At 42.7% G+C, this 24702-nt stretch overlaps 1 protein-coding gene across 1 annotated transcript in view; it reads left to right on the top strand.

Moving 5' to 3' along the window:
* The window catches only part of OFD1 (OFD1 centriole and centriolar satellite protein), a 61001-nt gene that overhangs the window by 20519 nt on the left and 15780 nt on the right, over window positions 1-24702 (top strand). The window contains exons 14-18 of the mRNA XM_075852793.1: window positions 888-1018; window positions 8793-8904; window positions 11435-12040; window positions 13281-13416; window positions 13946-14046. Coding sequence (XP_075708908.1) covers window positions 888-1018; window positions 8793-8904; window positions 11435-12040; window positions 13281-13416; window positions 13946-14046 — 1086 coding nt within the window. The remainder of the gene's footprint in view (window positions 1-887; window positions 1019-8792; window positions 8905-11434; window positions 12041-13280; window positions 13417-13945; window positions 14047-24702) is intronic.

Raw genomic sequence — 24702 nt, 5'->3', positions numbered from 1 at the left:
CTGAGGATTGTCGATTCTGGTACAACCCCTTTAATGTTAAGTTATTCACCCCTTCTCTGTACCGTTAAAATGTGAAATGTCAATTGTACTTTAATTTTAAAACTTGACTGTCAAACCCAGCAAAGGTTGAATTAACCAGACAAAATATATCTTGCCTCTAAGATGAGATCTCTGTATTGTCACTTGCACTTGGTTCAACAAAACACCATTAAACTTTCCAGTGTCCGTTTTGTTTTTCCACTTATAGAGTCATTTATATTAAACCTTTTAGGGTCAGTTAACAAAGAGGTTTTTTTTGGCGCTGATTTTGACGCGGAAACAGTGTTGAAAACGGCTCAAATCGCCCCCTTTTGATTTCAATGGGAGGCAAAGGTGACTTTTTTTTCCCCCTCTGACCTCTCATTGAAATTAATGGAAGGCAGTGCTCATTTCTGAGCGTTTTTTGCCTGCGGTCCTTGAATTAGATCAACGACCGCGGGCCTGAAGCAATTCTGAGGCACGTTTTTTTTTCTGCCTGCAAAAAACGTTGTGAACTAGGCCTTAAAGAGAACCTTTCACCTGTGCCACTGCTCTGAGCTGAGTGTGCGCACACGCTCTCCTCCAGCTTTTGTTGTGGCACTGTCCGTAGCTGATTGGACACGCCCCCTTGCCAGTACACGCCCCATTGACAGTTCAGGCGGTTATTTAAATATTGAGCGCCAAATATAACGGCACCAATATCGAAATAACAGAGGAGGGTAGAAAAAAAATGTAAAGTGCCCCAGGGTTTGTTCAGCCCTCCCCATTACATGCTGCACTCAGCTGCACATGTATGGGGAGGTGAAAGGTTCTCTTTAAACACAAAGTTTGGCTTATTTATATTTATTATTCTACTTTATGATTTACAGAAACATCTCAGCCATCTCCTGAGTTGCTTTGCCTTCAAGAAGAAATTAAACAACTGGAGTCTTCCAGAACGTTTGAGCAAAATGAATTCAAAATACAACGGGAAATCCTTGAACAACAGCTTGAATTAGAGGTGAGATTTGCGAATGTTTATCTGGTATTCTAATTTATACATCAATCTGGATGCTCGTAATAACCAACTTTCATATTTCTAGTGCAGGTTTCCAAAGGAAAAATAAGTGACCTGATTTGTTACACTGGGTAACACTGGCACGTTTTGTCACTATTGTTTTATGCATGAGGCACTATGTGCACTTTAAGGCTATGTACACCTTTTGAGGGCTTTTTTTTTTTTTTTAAATAAATAGATCAGTCAGTGTGTTTGGTGTAACTTCTTAATTAGTTTATATGAAAAATTTGTGGGGGCGTGGCTTGGCGCGCAACGGGAGCAGTCGCATGACTTGAGAGCTCCGCTGTGGTTCCGTGCTATATTGATCCTGTGACTATCCTGATCGTTCCTTACCTTCATCATTACGTCCCGGAGATCCAGGCAGCAGTCGGGTGGTAAGAGTGGAGTTATGGGCCCCACGAGAGGTCAAACGGCCGCGGAAAAGCTACAGAGTTATGTCCGGGAAGAAATCAAAGATGGCGGCCGTGCTTCCCTGCAGCAGCGCTCAAAGGGCAGTGAGACGCCTGGTGGGTCGACATCTTCCTCAGCGGTGGTGGAGGAGACAGAACCGGAACCTACTCCGACAGAGGTGATGAACAAACTCCTGGCAGCCATATCAGCATGCAAGACCTCGCTGACCGGTAAGATGGAGGAGGTGAAAATTGATATAGGCCTCATAAGGCAGGATATGCAGACCCTGAGAGAAAGAGTGACACATGTGGAGGACAGAGTGTCTGGGGTGGAAGACAGGATGGCGGCCATGCCGCGTGCGATTACAGATCTGGAATCCATGACGGAGTTATTAAAACAAAAAAATGATGATCTGGAAAATAGGCTGCGTCGGAATAATATCCGGATAATAGGAATGCCTGAGAAATCGGAGGGCCAAGATCCGGGCGAATTCATATCTAAGTGGTTGAAAGAGATAATGCCAGATGCACCTTACTCGCAGGCCTTTGCAGTAGAAAGGGCGCACAGAGTGCCGGCAAGACCGCCTCCACCTGGGGCCCCTCCGAGGCCGATGTTGGCCAGGTTGCTTAATTGTAACGACAGGGACATGATCCTACGTCAAGCCCGCCGACTGCAAGGTATTAAATATAATGGTGTTGCTATATCCATATTCCCGGATTTCTCGGCTGATCTGCAAAAGCGCAGCGCTACGTTTATGGCGGTGAAAAGGCGGCTGAGGGATCTCAATATCCCATATTCTATGGCGTATCCTGCAAGGCTGCGGGTAGTGGATAACGACCGTTCTATCTTTTTTAACTCTCCGATGGAAGCCGACGACTGGGTGAGAGGGAGGAGATCGCCCCGCCGCGTGTGACCCCTTTGGAGGGTGAAGATGGAAAGTGCTGGAATTTAAGATGATGCTGGAGTTTCTTCTGCGCCTGATGCAGACTAAAAGGTTTCTTTTTGCTGGTTGATCTCCTGTGTTTAAGGAGGGATTCCAATGTTATGGTACACCCAATTTGAAGTCTTATCCGGCGGGTGAATGGTTCCGGAGGCCCTGGAAAAGGGGCATTCTTCTCCGCCCCATTTCATTTGAATGGACTGTCGGGACTTTCAATCTGTTACCATTCGGTTCATGGAGCTTGGCCTATAGTGGGAAGGAGTGATCCGGCCGAAGTAAAGAAGGGGCCCCAGTTGAAGGACTGCAGGAGATCCGGGTATATGCGCAGGACGCATATTACATTTAAATATTGCTGATATATTGTTTACACTGCTGCTGGACTTATTATCCTCCTGTACGAAGTTATGGAAAGGGCTTAAGATGTATTATGGTGTTTGAAGGTGTAGATAGGGAAGGATACGTTAATGCTGCCTAATAGCACGGGGCCTTCCCCGTTACTCTTTGGTGCCACGAGGAGGGCATGATTCGGCAATGGCCTATGTGTCATCTCGCATTGTCGATACAATTTACTGTTTAAATGTTAGTTCTGTCGTTTATGTTTTTAATGCCGTATTTAGGCGAAATTATACTCATTTATGAATGCAAATGTCTAAAAAGTCATACAGTACACAGAAGGTGTGGAAAGGTCACTAGGGAAAGTACATGGATAATATGCAGGAGTCGGGAGCCATCTTCCCTCCGAGGCAGACATAGCTTCCGGCCTCATTAATGGCGTCTATATCGATTGTGTCTTGGAATGTACGGGGGCTGGGTACCCCGAGGAAAAGGACAGCCATTTTTGCATGTATCCGTAAATTTAATCCCTCTATAATATGTTTGCAAGAGACGCATTTAATCCCAGACAAAGCGAGATTATTGCGTAGACCTTGGATCCAATGGTCTTCACACTCTTTCCATACGTCCTACTCCCGGGGGGTATCGGTATTAATACACAAATCCCTGAGGTGGGAAGCTGTTAAAGTTAAAGTGGATAAGGAAGGTAGATATGTGTTTATACATGCTTACATCGACACTATACCATTTGTATTGTTGGGCCTATATGTTCCTCCTCCGGCAAATATACGAATTTTACATGAGGCTGCCGCATTTGCTGCCGCTTACCCACAAGCTACGGTACTGGGCATGGGGGACCTTAACATGGTCATGGATCCCAAATGTGATAGATTTAGAGGAGTGATGGATGGTGGGGATACATCGGTGTCTCCAACAGAGTTGAATTTGCTATTTCAAGAAATGGGTTGGTTAGATATATTTAGGTGCAAACATCCGAATGTAAAGGTGTACTCATGTCATTCTATCGGTAGGAATTCCCTGTCTCGTATAGATTATATCTTTGGGAACGCTCTAATGGTCCCGATAGTAACGGATGTGTCTTATGAAGTAAGGGGAGTGTCAGATCACTCTCCGATGGTTGCACGTTTCATTCACCCAGGGCCTGTGAGGACTGGTAGCTGGAAAATTCATCCATTCTGGCTTACCCTGATAGGGCCGCAGGATCGCATACCAGATCAACTGGAGGTTTTTCAGGATACTAATAACTCGTGTGATAATCTTAATATTTTATGGGATACCCTGAAGGCCTACCTTAGAGGCTGCTTGCGATCTACAATCTCCTACATAAAAAGGGAAGCGGCAAAGGAAGAGGGTCAGTTGGCACAGCAATGTAAAACACTGGAGGGCGAGTATATAGAAAATACATCTGAAGCGAATAAACATGCATGGCTGACGATGGGCCGTGAATACTTATTATTATTACAAGAAAAAGCTGATAGGAAATTTGTTTTTTGCTCGGCAGACCTATTTTGAATTGGGAAACCAATCAAGTAAATTGCTGGCTCATTTAATACACCACAGTTCTCAGAGCTCAGCAATATTAAAGGTTAAAGACAGTCAAGGCCGTGAGCTGACTGATACCCCTAGTATAGCGGCTCGATTCACTCAATTCTATAGGGACTTATATTCCTCACAGTCTACGTATGATTGGTCCGAGTGTGTATCATACTTGGAGGACTTGGAATTCCCGCAGTTAGAGGAGGCAGGCAGGGATATGTTAGAGCTCGATATCATGGAAGATGAGGTTACGCAGGCATTAAGGGATATGTCAAAGGGTAAGGCATCGGGACCAGACGGGATTCCATTGGAGGTGTATCTTCGTTACTCTGACCAGCTCATTCCCCCATTATGCTCTATGTATTCTTATGCCCGGAGGGAGGGGAAACTACCGGACAGTTTCTATGATGCCACAATTGTAGTGTTACTAAAACCTGACAAAGACCCTAGTGAATGTAGTTCTTACCGCCCTATTTCATTACTGAATCTAGACTACAAGATACTTGCAAAGGTACTGGCAAATAGATTGAACAAGGTGATATTACAACTCATTCATTCGGATCAGGCAGGCTTTATGCCGGGGAGATCCACATCTGATAATATACGCAAGGTTCAAATTTTGACTCAAATAGGAGAGGCACTAAAGGAGGACTGGGCAATGGCATCTCTTGATGCGGCCAAGGCCTTCGATTCTGTTGAATGGGCATATCTGTTTGAAGTATTACAGAGGTTTGGTTTTGGCCCGATATTCATCAAATGGGTAAAAATCTTGTATAAGGATCCGAGGGCACAAATTTTGATTAATGGTATAATGTCCCCTTATTTTCACCTCCGTAGAGGTACCAGGCAGGGGTGCCCTCTCTCCCCGCTTTTGTTTGCAATAGCTATTGAGCCTTTAGCGATACGTGTAAGAACGCACTCAGAATATAGGGGAATAGTGGTGGGAGGACGAGAGGAGAGGATTAGTTTGTACGCCGATGATGTGATATTGTATATGTCATACCCGAAAGACAACTTGGGGTTAGCTATTGCAATCCTGAACCAATTCGGTAGATTTTCTGGCCTACACGTTAATTGGAATAAATCATTTTTCATGCCTTTGAAGGAAGTGGGGTGGGCGGAAGATGAGCATGGCCTGCAGGTAGTGTCGTCCTTTAAATATCTGGGTATTATCATAAACAGAGATCACAGGTATGATCGAATCACCAACATACTGCCTCTGTTAGACTATATCAGGCTCAAATTCAAGGTGTGGGGGGCACTTCCACTGGCAGTGACGGGTCGTGTAAATTTAATTAAAATGGTTATTCTCCCAAAATGTCTGTATGTTCTGGAGCACGCAGCCATACCGGTATATAAGGCCTTTTTTAAAACCCTACATGCATTATTCCCGGCTTTTATATGGGGATCCAATAGATCCAAACTTAGCTTGGCTACTCTGCAGAGACCTAAACAGGAGGGGGGAATGGCACTACCGGATTTGTTTATGTACTATCTAGCTGGGCAGTTGAGATATTTACAGCTATGGACTGGGTCGGACCCGTTACCAATGAGGGAACAGCACCTCGCTGCATATTTGCATCTAGTGCACCTTTGGCCAGTGATAGAAAGCTCCCCGGGAACTTATAAAAGAATGCTCCCAATCCACAAGGTGGCCGTGCAGGCATGGACGGCGGCCAAACAAATTTATGCATATGCGGATGTACAAGTGGACATGCCATTATGGGATAACCCCCTTCTTTCACATCTAATGGAGGGGCAGGCCCCCTCTTTTTGGGAGGGATTTGAGGTACGTAGAATTGGGGATGTGTATAAGGATAATGTCCTTAAATCCTTTGCGCAAATGCAAGAGGACTTCCAAATTCCTAGGGAAAGTTTTTATAGATATCTGCAGCTGCGACATGCTCTCGCAAGTCAATACCCTAGGTCAGATCACGAATTCTCACGATTCCCTTTGATTGGAGTTTTTAAATCGCAGGGCCCCCGGGGGCTGATCTCTGCGGTCTACACGGCCCTTATACATGCTAAACTGGCCAATGTCAAATTACCGGTAAAAGATAAATGGGAGAGTCTGATACCAGATCTGACAGGGGAGGAATGGGAGGATGTACTTTCATCTCCTGTGTCTGTGTCACCGGCGGCAAATAACAAAATGATCCAATTAGCTATAGTTCATCAGAGTTATCTCACGCCGGTGAGACTGCATAGAATGGGCAGATATCCTAGCACTGAATGTCACAGGTGCCGTTTTCCCAGATCTGATTTCTGGCATATGATCTGGGATTGTCCAGGGGTGGCTGCCTTTTGGGGGGAGGTGTTGAAAGTGGTTGAGGAAGTGGTGAAGCAGCCGATCCCCTTTTCACCTAAGATTTGTCTATTTGGGGTGCTGCCTGAAGATCAATGGCCATTTCACATGCGTATTTTATTGCAAGAAGTATTGTTCATGGCAAGGAAAACCATCGCACTTCGGTGGATGGATCAGAGACCTCCTAGGGTGACGAAATGGAAATCGCTGATCAATTCCATTATACCATATGAGCGAGTATTATATAAGAAAAGAGGGTGTGTTGGTAAATTTTATAAAATATGGCAGATTTGGTGTGATTCATCATGTACCCTGTATACTCCGCATAGATTTACAGACCTGAGGGACCAGTTGCTGCAACATTGAGGAGGACGAGTGTTGCATGTCTGGTTACTTATAAGATCTCTATATTTTGTATGGAATAAATCAAACTGGCCTGGGAAAGTATTTTGCCCGCTGGGATGTTATTGTGTTGTTTCCGAGGGCTAACTATGTGATCTATTGGGTTATGACATGTTAAAAACCACCATAGCCACTATGCATCTGTGTTAAATGTGTATGAATACATAAATGTGTTTATTTTCTGTCATGTACTATGGACGTTTGTATTGTACAATTCTTTCAATAAAACGAGTTTAAAAAAAAATAAAAAAAAAATTTGTTTTACTTTTTGAGATACAGCTGTTCTGTATTCTCTATACAGAACAGCTGTATCGTTCGCTATTTACTGAATCCGTCAGTCTCGCGGACCTGACGGATTCAGTGAGAGCGGGTCCTGCGTGTCCCTGACATGCAGGATATACCTGTAATCTATCACATCTAAATTATAAACTTAGATGTGATAGATTACAGGTGGATCCTGTGTGTCATAGACGCGCAGGTCCCGCTCTCACTGAACCCCGTCAGGTCCACGGGACTGACGAGAACAGGATTTAGTGCTAGATACAGCTGTTCTGCATAGAGAATACAGAGCAGCTGTATCTTAAAAAGTAAAACGAATTTTTAATAAAAACTAATTAAGAAGTTACTCTAAACACACTGATCTATTTATTTTTTTTTTAAAAAACCTCAATAGTGTAAATAGCCTTTTAATCCTTTATTTAATACTAAGTTGTTTGTTGTTTTTAAAAAAAAAAAAAAAAAAGTTTCGCTAGCATATAGATCTACTTGCAACTTTCTTAAACAGGATCCATATAATTTCCGAATATTATTATTGTATTAGTAGAGTTTAAATAGAAACAAAAATTATAAAAAATTTGTATTTAGGAATAGTTGAACCAAAGCACATAAAAGCATTTTCACCACATACACTCTAGAGCCATAAGTTTTGTGAGCAGTAAAGTGAAAAGAACCATATGACCATGGTCCACGATAGAAGATACATCTATAATACATGCGTACTAGATAAACAGTGTGTATAAACAGTCACCTATTGAGTATGTAAGTGTACACTAAACAGGTACCAAATAACTTTATAGTAACACCCATGTGGCAAAAATGGAGATGGCTCAAGAGTGCACCCCAATCTTTATTTTATTGTCGGACACACTTGCTTTAGCTATTGTACAATCCAATAATAATTCACATTACTGTAATGAATTTCACATTTTTTTTGTCCGCATACAGCAGTTTCATCCATGATGAAATGGTGTCGAGGGCTATTCACTGTAAAGTCACCAGATGGTTTGACTTTTATTCCAGTGAAGTCTCAGCGTGGTCACCGTTATCCTGCATTTTACCATGATCTGTGGGCGACATTAGCCTAAAGTTGTTCAAATTGGGTGACTCCTAGTTTAGGAATAGATAGTTATATGTTTAATAATTACAACAAATGTAAAAAATAACTACAATATATTTTGTTATGTATGTTGGATCTCATTTTCTAGCAGGGGCAGAGCTATAGGAGGTGCACCAAGGCCCTGGAGTCGGAGGGAGACCAAAGGCCCCTCTGCGATATAAGAACATACAAGTATTATAAATGGCACATAGTAGATAGGGGGCCCTATTACAGATTTTGAATTGGGGCCCAGGGGCTTCAAGTTAGGCTTCAAGTTAGGCCTCTGTGTTTTAGGAACAAATGACAGATGATAATGTTTCCCTGTTGCCATTACTCCTAATGTAGCAGTAGAACTGGTCGCATGGATGGCAGTCTGGGCTCTGCATGTGATGGCATGTGCTATTTGGCTTTTCAGATTGAACGTGGTTTGGAAATGAAAATGCAGTTGTTAAGTCGTGAGGAATCTTCGAAAAGATTAAGTGCCCAAGTTGAACAACTGGAGTTTCAGCTGAGACAAACCCAACAAGGTTTGTTTGTTTTGTTGTTGTGTGTGTTTTTTTTTTTTGTTTTTTTTTATCCTATTGAATTACTTATCACTTAATATTTTATTGCATTTTACGTTAAATACACATTTCCTTGATTTCTTATGTGTTAATATTCCACTTGAAGCCCTATTTCATGTCTTATTTTGAATCGATGTTTACAGGAATAATTTACACTACAAAAAGTTCCCCTCAACCGTTAGAACGGAATCTCGCTCTGCAGGTCGCTAGTGATGCGGAAACCACTGCGATCCTACACTAGTGTTCTGGCAGTCTGTTACATACATTAACGTCTTTTAGATGGTTTTGAGTTGGATATCACATCACCATCTATATTTGTCAACCATTTGTCAATAAAACTTAATTCAACAGCAATTTTGACTTGAGTTGAAGACTTGAGTAATCGGAGACAGGCTTGTAGCTGCCAGGCAACTCCATTCATAAGACTTCTGTTGTTAGGTGGTGTATCAGAAGCAACAAGTCAGTCAGAAGTCTCACTTTCTTGGTTTCATGGTTACCATCCTGATAAAATACTATTATAGAACACCTATAATATCGCAATGTGAAATTAATAGGATATTTATTGATTACGGTAGATGTGGTCAGGCCATGGCTTATGTAACTTGTCCATAGGGCTTTATTAGCCCAAGAGACTGACACCCTCAGGCTATCGTATACGTCATGAGCGTTCCTGATGTATCCGTTTAATAATTTTTATGTGACAGATGCCACTGTTAGGTATCCGCCACAGCCTACGTTTAACGTATACACCTTTTCCCGGCATATACATTAACCCCTTAATGACCGCCGATACGTCTTTTTACGGCGGTCATTAGTGGGCTTTATTCTAGAGCGCCGCTATTCTACGTCGCTGCTGTAGAATAAAGTAAACAGAGCAGGGAGCCGTGAAATCTCCCTGCTCTCAGCTGCCAGAGGCAGCTGAGGGCTGGGGGCGTCCCTGCTCTGCCGGGTGAGATCGATATTAGTATCGATCTCACCCGTTTAACCCTTCAGATGCGGTGCACAATAGCGAGCACCGCATCTGAATGGTTTTGGAGAGAGGGAGGGAGCTCCCTCTCATCTCACTGACACCCGGCGATAAAATCGCCGAGTGTCTGTGTCTTCTATGGCAGCCGGGGGTCTAATAAAGACCCCCAGGTCTGCCTGGAGCGAATGCCTGCTAGATCATGCCGCAGGCATGACCTAGCAGATGCCTGTCCGTTTTAAACGGACAGGCAGTAATACACTGCAATACAAAAGTATTGCAGTGTATTATAATAGCGATCGGAGGATAGTGAAGTCCCCTAGTGGGACTAGTAAAATAGTTTAATAAAGTTAATTTTAAAAAAAAGTGAAAAAAAAAAAATGAAAAACCCAGCTTTTCCCCTTACAAAATGCTTTACTATTAAAAAAAACTACAATAAAGCAAAAAAGTTACACATATTTGGTATCGCCGCGTCCGTAACGACCCCGACTATAAAACTGTTACATTATTTAACCCGCACTGTGAACGCCGTAAAAAATAAAATAAAAAACAATGGAAGAATTGCTGTTTTCTGTTAATCCTGACTTTAAAAAAATGTGATAAAAAGTGATCAAAAAGTCGCATCTACTCTCAAATGGTACCAATAAAAACTACAAGTCGTCCCGCAAAAAACAAGACCTTATACAGCTATGCCGACGCAAAAATAAAAAAGTTACAGCTCTTTGAATGTGACAATGTAAAAATGTAAAAAATGGCTTGGACATTAGGGCCCAGAATGCAAGCAGAGGGAAGGGGTTAAACGTAGGCCAAAAACGTGATGTGAATGGGGCCTTAGGTGTGCAGCTATTTGGTTGATCTTAATGCCTGTGTACATGGGAAGATTTTTCAAACCACTTATGAATGATAAGTGGTTAGAAAAATCATGACAAGAATCCGATGGACATTTCCTTTATAAAGCTCCTTGCAGTCAGTGGTAAGAAGTTTTCTCTAGGTTATGGTTCGTCAATATTGTCTTGCAACAGCTCTCGCAAAAGCCATGCCCTGGGCAGTATTACTTTACAAGCCGACATTTGCAGACCCTGCCAATGATGGTAATGATTTTTATATATGCGCAATCAACAAAGAAACTGTAGTTTTATCATTTATAGTTGATCTTTTTGTGTATTTACACTGGCCAATTATCTTTACGCTCTGGAAAAAAAAGGAATCGGAACCATAATTGCCTAGTGTATATAGGAACCTAAATGTGTGCGTGTGTTAAAACCATAGATGGTGTGCAAATAATAATACAATTCCTGTCCATGTTTTCTTGGCTGATGAATAGAAGTTTTAAAGTAACATACTCTTAATGAGTATAAAACACTGCTTACTTAAGCTTTTTTAGTCTCTCTTTGTAATGTGTTGTTTTTTTAATGTAAGTGTTTTAGAGACTGCTATTTCGCATAATCCCTTGAAGTAATCTTAAAATAACGGATTACTCAATAATTTCTCATATTATTTTTTTTTTTTGCTTTCCTCTTGCATGATCAGCCCTTGAAAATGAAGTATATCATCACCCCAGGACATGTGTCCCTGCTCATTCAGCGCTAAGCTTTCCTGCCAGAAGGAGTGTCAATCCCGATAATTATTTTGAGAAACCTGTATTGAAAAGCCAACGGTTAATGGACTCTCTTGCTGAAACAGGTAACCTCTCATTTCGAAGGCATCGCTACAACGATGGTACCCGAAGCAGCTCCCCCGATTCAGATCTGGAGTTTGTAGCTAGCACCAAAGCACGAATTAAAGAACTTGAAAAAGAAGCCGAGTTTTTAGAGGAGGCTTATCAAAACTATCAGCATAGAGTCCTTCACGCTGCGTCAATTGAGAACTATCCACCGGCTGCCAGTCTACCAAGCAGAGGATACTTAAGCTCTCTGCCAGCCGTACCACATCACAAGGTCACTTTTTTAGAAGACAACCTCACTCCACAACAGCATATTCTCTTAAACAGGCTAAAAACGGAGAAATATGAAGGCCTTCGTTCAGCTGAAGTAGGTATAACTCCACCACGGACCAAGAAATCCTCAGCCCGTAGACTGTCTTCCACTCCGGTGTCAAAAACAGAAAAGAGTCATGAAGAGAAAGTTTCTCTGGAAGGTAATATTATTATTATTACTTATGTGATGCCACCCATTTGCCAAGCTTGCACCCGATTTGGTTATATAGTAATCCATCGCATTACAATGGTGTCAGTATTTTGCTTCACTCCAGTACTAAGGAAGACACAATTGGCTGGAACAAACAACCAGTCAGATGTGTTTGTTACGTCCGCTCTACATGGTGGTGTGTCCGAAGTTCTTCTGTGTGGTATAATAAACGGATCAGTGACTTGGCATTAGAGGACCCTCGTGTAAAATCCCTCAATGCACTTCCACGAACATAGAATCAAGTATATCGTTTGTCCTGTACATTAGATCTTATGAGCCGTCATCTTTGTAGCACAGAATACAGAAGGGAATAAGCGTCTGTCGGCATGTAGGGTGTGCCCCGAACCCACTTATGTATATATGTTAAGCCCCTAATGTTATGTTATGTAATGCAACTGTATTTGTATTAGGAAAAAAGGTTATTTTTTATAGGGCACTATATATTTTGTACAGAGGGGACTCTGTGAAGACACATTAGCGTCAGAGGTCGGTTGTAGCGGCCCCTTTAACAAAAACTTTTTTTTTTTTTATATAGTGACAGTTGGTGAGTGGGGGAGGAGAGAGTCAGAAAGAATGATGCGTGTAGGAAAAAATGACTTTGTATTGCTAGGCTGATTGGCGTATCGCAAGCTCAGCACTTCATATGAGAAGAAAGATCTCCTGCAACACAAGTTTAACTTGAGACTGAACCGTAGCCAACACGAAGTCCCGTTCTCACAACTTAAATCAGAAACTGCCAAGTATTGCGCCTATTTATTAGTGAAACAGTCAAGCTTATGTACCAAATATTGTAACCGTGACGATTGTGCCTCTGTTGGAATAAAGTTCTGTTAACCATCCTAAACCCCCTACCACCTAATACAAGCAGTACACAGGAAAGCTGGAGGTTTATACCGTAACCTTGAATTGCATCATATTTCATGTACTTCGCATAATGTGTTGTAGTTTATTATTACTACTTTTATTTCTGTTTTTTTGTTTTTCCTTAGTCTTTATTTTATTATAAATTTGGATTGTCATTTTGGGGGCCTAGGAACATCTGAATCGCTTTTTGTGCAGTTATTGTCTTACTTTACAATATTAATGTATTCCAGAGCCACTATTGTTATGGATCATATGAATAGACACTGTGTTTTTCTTGTTGTAAGTTACATATAAACTATATCTGTGTGTTCTTTCCCTCATTACAGATGACTCCTGTATTTCATCATCTCACCATAGTCTTAATTACAGACTTTCTCCTATTCCAAAAATTGCGCAGCTTCCTACACAGAGCTGTGATGTTCTAGATACTGGAGTAGAAGATGGAATCGAGCAGCAGTCCAGGTATAGGATCACACCTAGTTTATCTTTTATACTATAATGACACAACATATTAGGCTTTTCACAATTGTGTTTGAATATAGTATATTTTTTCCTTTAGACATTCCCTTTTTATTAGAAGGGTCCTCCGATGGTAAGCTGATCACAGGGAATCCCATTGCTTGAACATTCAGCTGTAAGATGTGGTAGAATCCAGCAGCAAGTGTTCAATTCTTCTGTTCCGCCTCTGTCGTGAAATGTATTCATAGTGCCTATGGAAACGGTCCCACCCCTCATGTTATACTTACCCTAGTCCCTGCCGCTACGGAGGTCTTCTCACGGGCTGCTCCTTCAGCGTAGCTGATGTGCACAGATGCACATCAGGGGGAAAAAAATGTTTTTTGTTTTTTTTTAATGTAGGAAAAACGTGGACGAGGGTCACTTTAATGCTGTAGTGTACATAATTACTGTGAACTCACAGTATTTCTTAGCTAAAAAATAGTTCCTCTAGATAAAGTCAAATTATGAAGTTTTAATTTTGATTTCCTTGTAGTTCTCGCTTGCCGGCCAGGGAAACATTGGATCTATCCCACTATTCTTTGCCTGAAAAGTTGCATCCAGAGGACCTGAATCGTACAGACTCCTCACTACAAGGTAAGATCACTGAATTTAGACGGGGGAGGGTGCAAGGATTCAAAACTAGAAAGGAATTTGTGAATTACTGCAATTTGTCCAGCTTTTCTGGCATAAAGATAAATATGTGAAAATCTGCTGAGGTTAAACATAGCAGCGTGTGCAGCTGTCTTTTTAGTTATTTTTTTATTATTATTTTTTTTCCATTAAAGGAAGTTATTCTATATCTGCAACTACAATACAGTTTTATAAAAAAAACACATGTAATACAGCACATGAAAGTGGTAGAACGACATGCTCTGTGTTCACACGACTCTTTAAAGGAAAAAAAAACAAACAGTTAATCTATAGGCCATCGAGTTTACCATTTTCTTGTGTTAAAAAAAAAAAAAGATAAAATACTCTAATGAGCCATTTCTATGACAGCAGGGCAAAAACAATATTGTGCCAATCTAAAGGTCACCATACAACTTGGATAGCTTATGGGTAACGGCTATTCCTCCATATCCCCCGAGTTTTCAACTGTTGTCAATGGGAGAGGGAATAAGCCAGTGCCAAACACTTCTTATATCCCATGAGAACAAAGGATCGGGCATGTTGAAATCCAATATGCCCGATCCTTCTTTTCCCCGACATATGCCGTCAGGGGAGTAACGGAAGTCCCATTACACATTAGATTATCTACCGGTTCTGAAAAAAACTGAAGAAACAAATAATTCTAGACTTTGCAACATGTACATATTAGGACAGATTTACTAATTTGATTGCGCCTAGACCTTGTCGTTAAATGTGCCAATATGTGGCAAATTGGTGCATAATGTTGCATCACATTTTAGACCTATTTATGAAGCAAATGCGCCAGAAAGAACAGATGTTTGGGCCTCGCTAGGCACTTTTTCATAATTTGACGCAAAAAAAACCTGCCGTAAATGAAGCCAACCAAGTGGGGTTATTACGAGAAAAAGTGTGTTTGGCTATGTGCCAAATTTATCATACAGCATGCGTTACTTTGATAAATTTAGCACACTTTCTGATGCCTGGTTTAACCCCTTAGGGACGCAGCCTTGTTTGGGCCTTAAGGCTCAGAGCCCATTTTTCAAATCTGACATATTTCACTTTATGTGGTAATAACGTCGGAATGCTTAAACCTATCCAAGCGATTCTGAGGTTGCTTTCTCGTGACACATTGGGCTTTATGTTAGTGGTAAAATTTGGACGATATATTCAGTGTTTATTGGTGAAAAATTGCAAAATTTAGAGAAAATTTATTAAAAAAATAGCATTTTTCAGAATTTAAATGCATCTGCTTGTAAAACAGACAGTTATACCCCCCAAAATAGTTACTAGTTCACATTTTCCATATGTCTACTTTAGATTGGCATCGTTTTTTGAACATATTTTTATTTTTCTTGGATGTTACAGGGCTTAGAACATAATCAATTTCTCATATTTTTAAGAAAATTTCAAAAGCCTTTTTTTTTAAGGTACCTGTTTGGTTCCGAAGTGGCTTTGAGGGGCCTATGTATTAGAAACCCTGATAAACACCCCATTTTGAAAACTAGACCCCTCAAAGTATTCAAAACAGCATTTAGAAAGTTTATTTAACCATTTAGGCATTTCACAGGATTTAAAGCAAAGTAGAGGTGAAATATGCAAATTTCATTTTTCTTGCTGAATTTCAATTGTATTAATTTTTTTTCTGTAACACAGAAGTTTTACCGGAGAAATACTACTAAATATGTATTGTCCAGATTCTGCAATTTTTAGCAATGTCCCACATGTGGCTCTAGTGTGCTTGTGGACTAAAACACAAGCCCCAGAAGCAAAGAAGCACCTAGTGCATTTTGAGGCCTCTTTTTTTTTTTATTAGAATATATTTTAGGCAGCATGCCAGGTTTGGAGAGGTGTTGAGGTGCCAAAACAGTAGGAATCCCCCAAAAGTGACCCCATTTCGGAAACTACACCCCTCAAGGAATTAATTTATGGTTGGTGTTACCATTTTGATCCCACAGTTTTTACACAGAACGTATTTGAATTGGGCTGTGAAATGAAAAAAATGAAATTTTTTTCCAATAAGATGTAATTTTTCATCAAAATTTCTTATTTTCACAGGGAACAAAATACCCCATTTTGTTGCCCAATTTCTCCTGAGTGCAGCAATACCCCATTTGTGGCGATAAACTGCCGTTTGGGCCCACAGGAGGCCTCAGAAGGGAAGGCGCACTGTGTGTCCTTTGGAGTGCAGATTTTGCTGAATTGGTTTTCGGGTGCCATGTTGCAATTGCAGAGCCCCAGAGGTATCAAAGCAATGGAAACCCACCAGAAGTGACCCCATTTTGGAAACTACACCCCTCAAGGAATTCATTTATGGGTGTTGTGACCATTTTGACCCCATAGTTTTTTCACAGAACTTATTTGAATTGGGCTTGGAATTAAAACAAAATTAATTTTTTCCAATAATATGTAGTTTCAGCTCAAAATTTCTTATTCTCACAAGAAATAAAATACCCTATTTTGTTACCCAATATGTTCTGAGTGCCGCAATACCCCATTTGTGGTGATAAACTGCCGTTTGGGCCCATGGGAGGGCTCAGAACGAAAGGACCACCATTTGGCCTACTGGGGATTTTCTGGTGCGAAGTCATGTATGCAGAAGCCCCTGAGGTACCAGTACAGTTGAAACCCCCAAGAAGTGACCCTGTTTTAAAAACTACACCCTTAAGGCATTCATCTAGAGGTGTAGTGAGCATTTTGACCGGAGACATACACCCCATAAACTGTAATGTGGGTTCTCATGGGTATGGCAATACCCTCAATGTGGCTGTTATCAGCTGCCTGGGCACGCAGTAGGGCTCAGAAGGGAAAGATGAGGGGGGATAAGCTGTGCGGAGGTCATCAGGGCGAGTAAAACTGGGGTAGATTAAAAATCAAGGGATGTATGATACATTTTGAAACACTTTCATACAGAGCCTTAGTTTTTCAGGACACGTGTCACATTGATATATTGTATAGATGCTGAAGCGACCCTAGCAGTTGGCAGGTCTATAGTGAATACAAAACAAGATAAATGAGGACCAATTTCCCAACTGCTAACTGATATAATTAAAAAGTAACTTTTATTATTTCATTTAAAGATGTCCATAGGGACAAAAAATATGAACACGAACAATTAAAAATTGTAGCCAATGTTGCTTTAGCACACGCTCTATTTTACCTCTATCTGCATGTATTGCCAGACAGAGTATAAAGTATTCAGATTACAGAGTGTCAGTCCGGCGGCTGCAGACTGCCGGGCTATGTGCGATACCGAGTCAAGTGCGTGCTAGGAATGCTAGTCAAGCCTGGCTGATTAAAACAATAAGTATAGCCCCCCCGACATGTTTCGCTGTCAACACAGCGTCCTCAGGGGATCAAAACGGGGCTAGTGATCGCGCGTGTATGCTGTCACTCCCTTTAAAGACTTTAGATTACATCAACAGGATTCACCTGTATCAGAGCCAATAGGGTCTCTATTCAAAAGACGAGCCTCCAAAGCTCCAGATTGACGTGTCATTTAGCCAATGTGGGAATCGCTTATGTGATCCAATTGGAAAGCGCCAAGTGCGCATGGGCACTGGGTTCATTGCTGGACTTAGTCAATTTCTTAAGAGATTTTGCTCTATTGGCGGAGCATGCGCATATCGGACCCGGCCGGTCTTAGTCATTTTTTAACACTACATGATTGCCATTAGTATTAGCCAATATGGGAGGAATATATATGGCCAGTCGATGTACGCCGGATGCGCATGGGCACCAGAATCACGGCTCGACATAGTCAAATTGAATTGACAACCCGACTATCTCCTCCGCGCATGCGTATATAACTGCTAGTAGGACTTAGCAGATTTTGACATTTGTAGTGGAGTCTGTACGCATGTCTAGGCTCTTAGAAAATAAAGTGAACAAATAAAACGCGCTTGCGCAATGGGATCACTGAGAGACTTAGTTATTATTAGTACTGAAGAGCTGGATATATTAATAATGTAAGTACATTGTGCTGCCAGTGGAATCAAGTTAGATCCTGCAGATATCTGAATCGGTGCGCACATCGGGGTGCCCACAGGATGCAGCAGCAAGGGTTCTACTACAGATAAGGTGAGTATTCCTGTATTATGCTAACCATACTGTAAGTCAACGTATGGAATGCTTCGTTTCCTACATTTAAGGCAGATCCAATATAATGGCTCAGTTGTAAGGAGAAGAAAAGACTATATAGGGGAGATAACAAATAGGGATAACAGAGGGATGAAAAATGATGAGAGATTTCTTGCTTGAGTGACAGGCTATCTCCATACAAATAACTTATATGATACATAATGGATATGTCCATCTGGACTATTTGTTATCTCCCCTATATAGTCTTTTCTTCTCCTTATAACTGAGCCATTATATTGGATCTGCCTTAAATGTGGGAAACGAAGCATTCCATACATTGACTTACAGTATGGTTAGCATAATACAGGAATACTATGTCCAGCCGTGATTCTGGTGCCCATGCGCATCCGGCGTACATCGACTGGCCATATATATTCTTCCCATATTGGCTAATACTAATGCCAATCATGTAGTGTTAAAAAATGACTAAGACCGGCCGGGTCCGATATGCGCATGCTCCGCCAATAGAGCAAAATCTCTTAAGAAATTGACTAAGTCCAGCAATGAACCCAGTGCCCATGCGCACTTGGCGCTTTCCAATTGGATCACATAAGCGATTCCCACATTGGCTAAATGACACGTCAATCTGGAGCTTTGGAGGCTCGTCTTTTGAATAGAGCCCCTATTGGCTCTGATACAGGTGAATCCTGTTGATGTAATCTAAAGTCTTTAAAGGGAGTGACAGCATACACGCGCGATCACTAGCCCCGTTTTGATCCCCTGAGGACGCTGTGTTGACAGCGAAACATGTCGGGGGGCTATACTTATTGTTTTAATCAGCCAGGCTTGACTAGCATTCCTAGCACGCACGTGACTCTGTATCGCACATAGCCCGGCAGTCTGCAGCCGCCGGACTGACACTCTGTAATCTGAATACTTTATACTCTGTCTGGCAATACATGCAGATAGAGGTAAAATAGAGCGTGTGCTAAAGCAACATTGGCTACAATTTTTAATTGTTCGTGTTCATATTTTTTGTCCCTATGGACATCTTTAAATGAAATAATAAAAGTTACTTTTTAATTATATCAGTTAGCAGTTGGGAAATTCGTCCTCAGTGTGCCTCTGGCACATTTATCTTACATTGATGTATTGTGTCTTACCTTATCCCCCTCTTATAGCAGACTTTGCACCTCTTTTGACTTTTTCCCTTCTTGCCAGTTTGGGGAACTTCTCCTAGAAAGTGTTGCACTGGTACGATTCGTGTGCCCTCGATTCCAGAAGTCCTGGGTGCCCCCCCCTTCTTGGTCCCTAAAAATTAGTTTCATGATAGCCACCTCTTAAAATTCCAGGAAAGTTCCCGTCTGGCCTGTACATCGACGTAGCACGTACGCGTTGTACAATGCCATCTGTATGATGTGCACGGCCAGCTTCTTATACCACACAGCATGGCGCTGTAGGGCTTCAGGACTTGATCTGACAAGTCCACCCCTCCCATGTACCTATTTTAGTCCAGGATGCAGTCTGGTTTGGGGGTCTCTGTACTGGTACCTCGTACTTGTACATGGGTACTGGTGTAGCCATGTATTGTTGTCAATACAAGGACATCTCTCTTGTCCTTGACACACAATATGTTGCTGCTAGATTGTGCCCTGCTCTCACCCCTTTGATTGTTTGCCCAAGCAGAGTCTTAGGGAGGCCTCTCAGGTTTCTTCTAGCAGTGTCGCATGCCGCAGTACCTCTGGAAGCGAGGCACTTGAAGAGTGGGACGCTGGTATAAAAATTATCCAGGTAGAGGTGGTAACCCTGGTCCAGCACAATATTTACAGCCAGGCAAGCGTAATCTCGCAAGATTACGATGTAACCTGTCATTTAAAACGAGATTACGCTTGCCTTGCTGTAAATATCACACAGACGCTACAGAAATGTCAGGATTGTGAATAGACATCACATTCTGGCTGGAGGTAATGTATATTCACTGTCAGGACAATTGAGTAACGTTATAGTGTGTTTATGTGGCTGTACGTAGTGATGTAATAAGATCACCATATGCTGTGTAAATGAATGGGGAGAAGTGTGACGCTGATTGGTCACTGATTGGTCAGCGTCATACACTCCTCTGTACAACGCCCACTTGGCCATATAGTAAAACACGCCCAGTTGTCCATTAAGAAACTCAGAAACTCATTAGCATAAAGCTAATATAGGTCACAACACCGTCAAAAATGTTAGTTTTTCTAAATAAAAAACACTGCTGTAATCTACATTACAGTGCCGATCACATCATGTACAAGATAGGCCACTTATAATGTGGTGACAGAGCCTCTTTAAGTTTACACTGTCTAAATCAGGGGTCTCAAACTCGGCCGAGTAAGTGGGCCGCATATAGAAAAAATGGGAAGTTGACGGGCCGCATTACTTTCAAATTTGATACAATACAAAATTATTGTTAATCAATTAGTTATTTGAACTACTATAACACTACATTACTATAATAATAGCGCTAGGTTTAAAATTTGAGATATTTCTCCACGTGCTTATTTCAACAATCCAGCTTTCCAGTTTAAGTGTCGCTAAATGCAGTCCGGCAGGCTCAGTTAGCACACATGTCAAGATTGGGCAGCCCCTTTTTAGATAGTGCCGCAGTGCCCTCTGTGGATGCTGCCGCAGTGCCCTCTGTGGATGCTGCCGCAGTGCCCTCTGTGGATGCTGCCGCAGTGCCCTCTGTGGATGCTGCCGCAGTGCCCTCTGTGGATGCTGCCGCAGTGCCCTCTGTGGATGCTGCCGCAGTGCCCTCTGTGGATGCTCCCGCAGTGCCCTTTGTGGATGCTGCCGCAGTGCCCTCTGTGGATGCTGCCGCAGTGCCCTCTGTGGATGCTGCCGCAGTGCCCTCTGTGGATGCTGCAACACACCCCTAGATAAGGCCACAGTGCCCTCTGTAGATAAGGCCACAGTGCCCTCTGTAGATAAGGCCACAGTGCCCTCTGTAGATAAGGCCACAGTGCCCTCTGTAGATAAGGCCACAGTGCCCTCTGTAGATAATGCAACACACCCCTAGATAATGCCAGTGTCCTCTTCAGATACTGTCACACACCCACTTATAGATAACGCCACAGTGCCATCTGTAGAGGCTGCCACAGTGCCCTCTGTAGAGGCTGCCACAGTGCCCTCTGTAGAGGCTGCCACAGTGCCCTCTGTAGAGGCTGCCCCAGTGCCCTCTGTAGAGGCTGCCCCAGTGCCCTCTGTAGAGGCTGCCCCAGTGCCCTCTGTAGAGGCTGCCCCAGTGCCCTCTGTAGAGGCTGCCCCAGTGCCCTCTGTAGAGGCTGCCCCAGTGCCCTCTGTAGAGGCTGCCCCAGTGATGTCAGGGGCTTGCCCAGAGCTGGAGTCACAGGCAGAGCGCTAGTAGGCTCTTCCTGGGACTCCAGCTGTGCTCCTGACATCACTGGGACTCCTGCTCTGGGGAAGCCCCTGACATCATTGTCGATGTATGGACAGCGATGTCAGAGGCTTCCCCAGAGTCCCGGAGCAGAGCCGATAATAGCGCTCTGCCCGGGACTCCTCTCTGGGGAAGACCCTGACACACTGTCCATATATGGGCAGCGATGTCAGGGAATTCCACAGAGTCCCGGAGCAGAGCCGACACCAGCGCTCTGCTCCGGACTCCGGCTCTGGGGAAGCCCCAGACATCGCTGTTCATATGTGGACAGCGATGTCAGGGAATTCCAGAGTCTCGGAGCAGAGCCGATATTAGCGGCCCTGTGTCCCGCGGGCCGCAGTTGACAGCCCCAGGGGCCGCATGCGGCCCGTGGGCCGCGTGCTTGAGACCCCTGGTCTAAATCTTACTCCGCTTAATAGATCTCTCCCAATGCGTGTTTCTGAATTTGCCTTTTGCTCTCCTGCTGGATAAAAATTCAAGAAACCATTCCAAATTTTACACCTTTTTCTGTGTTCATTTTCTGGCTTTGTTACAAACACGATGAAATCCACATTGTGGTAATCCAGATTCCTGGGGATTTGACAGTGATGTAACAGGTTTATGTGTTGTGTTACCATGGATGAGTATGTGTTGTACTACTCCCTTGGGACCAACAGAGGTCGCCTGTTGTCAGTATAATCTGATGATACGCAGGACAAGTAGAACCTTTCCTCACAATCGCTCATGTTTTATGTCAGTGACCACAAAGATCTCTTTTAGCACAAGCGAATGTTTTCATAATCGAATGTCCCAAAGGAGACTGTAAACAACAATAAGACAATCGCTTTAACCACAAATAAATCCACATCATGTGTGTGTGATAAACTCTTCATTGTTTGAGATCCATTCATGGCTATCCGTATCTTCGTAAACAACGTATTACATGGCAACACAATGTAAACCATTGTGTACTGGCAGATAACATAAACGGCTGGACCTGCCTCAACCACAAGGTTAAATACACGTCTTTAATTCTACAGCGTAACAGTATCATTTGCAAAACAGACGGGGTCTGTGAATACCATGCACCGCTGTATACGTAATCTACTCATGTGCTTGTCAGTATGTAAATACCATAAACCTACAGGGGGAGTTTGTCAGCATGAACAAAGTTGAAGTGATATGCGCCTAATTTATTAATATTTTCAAGCCTGATGAAGAGACTGGTAACGCGCTGCTTATGTACTAATAAATATATGTGTTATACTTTTAAAACCATTCCATGGAAAACCATTATTTTTTTTTTGGGTCATAAGAGACCCCGCTATTTTTACTTTTTTGCTCTATTACTAATATATTAATAGACCTATTAATAAATTAGACTCCTCAATGGCCGCATGTGTGTCAGAGTGAAAGCTAGATTTGCAGCATTTTTTATGTTTCAGGTGCTTTTGTGCCATTTCTAGCTTATCTACGCCAATGTCACATTGGCGTAACTTCCCCCCACAGTTGCAATTTAAGGGGTTTTCCTATGAGGATGTCATAAATGTCAGATATCTCTAGAACAGGGTCCCCTAAACCCCGTTCTAGCTTTTTGTGCTCACGCTGACTCCCGGCCACTTACTGATTACATGGTTGGGAGTTACAGAAACAGCGAAACTCACTGATCTACGCGGTGTCCGTAACTCCCATAGTAGTGAATGGCGGTTACGGAAGCAGCGCAGCATGCGAGTTATGCTGTTTCTGTAAATACTATTCAGTTGTATAGGAGTTACGGAAACCGCGTAGCTCACGAGTTACGCTGTTTCTGTAACTCCCGAACATGTAATCAGTAAGTGGCCGGGAGGCAGCGTGAGCACAAAAAGCTACAACATGATTTAGGGAACCCCATTCTAAAGATAGGTGCGCGTCCCAGAGATGGGACCCGCATCTATCTGACATTTATGACATATCCTGTGGATGAAGTAGTAGGACCACAGCAGACCTCTCCAAGTATAATTAGTATATTTATTGCCAAGACAAAAAACAGGCTATCCTGTGGATATGTCATAAATGTCTCTCATGGGAAAACCCCTGTACGGCTTAGATAAAAGTCATATTATATTTTTAATTTTAGATTTCAAGTTTTTAATAATCAGGCAGTGTTATTCAGTGATCAGCACAAAATAAAACCCACACACAAGCTTAAGAAGGGTGTTCTCAGCTGAGTACCTATCTACAGGTTTCTGCACAGTGAAAATAATTTTTTGCTCCCAAGTGATTTAGATACTTACAGAATATTAGTTCCCGAATACAGTGTCGAGTCACATTATTATGACCACCAGCTAATATAGAGAATAAGCGCCGTCTGCAGCACAGACAGCAGCTAGATGCGCTTGCTGCTGATCTGGAGTCATGCTGACTGCAGGGCATCCCACATTTTCTGGAGGGTGTGGGGCAGGATCCATAGAGCGAACAAGAGGGTCAAGGTGGTCCCACAGATGCTCAATTGGGTTAAAGTCTGGCGAATTAGGGGGCCAGGGAAGTACTTTGAAATCTTGGTCGCACTCTTCTAACCACTGTTGGACATTTCTAGCCGTGTTACATGTCGCATTGTCTTGCTGGAAGATTCTATCTGCCCAAGGGAAGACAAACAGCATGTATGGGTGGACGTTATCTGCAACGATGCGTTCATACTCAAATCTGTTCAGAATGCCTACCTTACACAACTCATTAGGAATGCCTTCCACGTGGATGAGTGGGCCCTGTGAATGCCATCAAAAAATTCCCCAGACCATAATACTGCCACCACCAGCTTGTGTTCTTCCAGCAATGGTTGCAGGGTGTTTGCTCTCTGATGTTTCTCGCCTGACACACCAACGTCCATCCGTTCGATGAAGCACAAAACGTGACTCATCGGAGAAGGCAACCCCCCTTTGCCTGTTGTCGTTGGTCCAATTCCAATACTGCCGTGCAAATTGAAGCCTTTATTTTCGATGCACCTTTGTTAGCATAGGAGCAGTGACCATCCGTCGGCTTCGGAGCACCATACGCAGTAGGGTCTGCTGTAAAGTTTTAGTCACACGTCTGGTAACCCCCTGGTTGATTTTCACGGTGAGCTGCTCCATTGTAGTGTCGTTCGGCCCTCG

This window comes from Rhinoderma darwinii, chromosome 2 (genome assembly GCF_050947455.1).
Source record: "Rhinoderma darwinii isolate aRhiDar2 chromosome 2, aRhiDar2.hap1, whole genome shotgun sequence".
NCBI lineage: Eukaryota > Metazoa > Chordata > Amphibia > Anura > Rhinodermatidae > Rhinoderma > Rhinoderma darwinii.
This window is presented reverse-complemented; position numbering and strand designations above follow the sequence as displayed.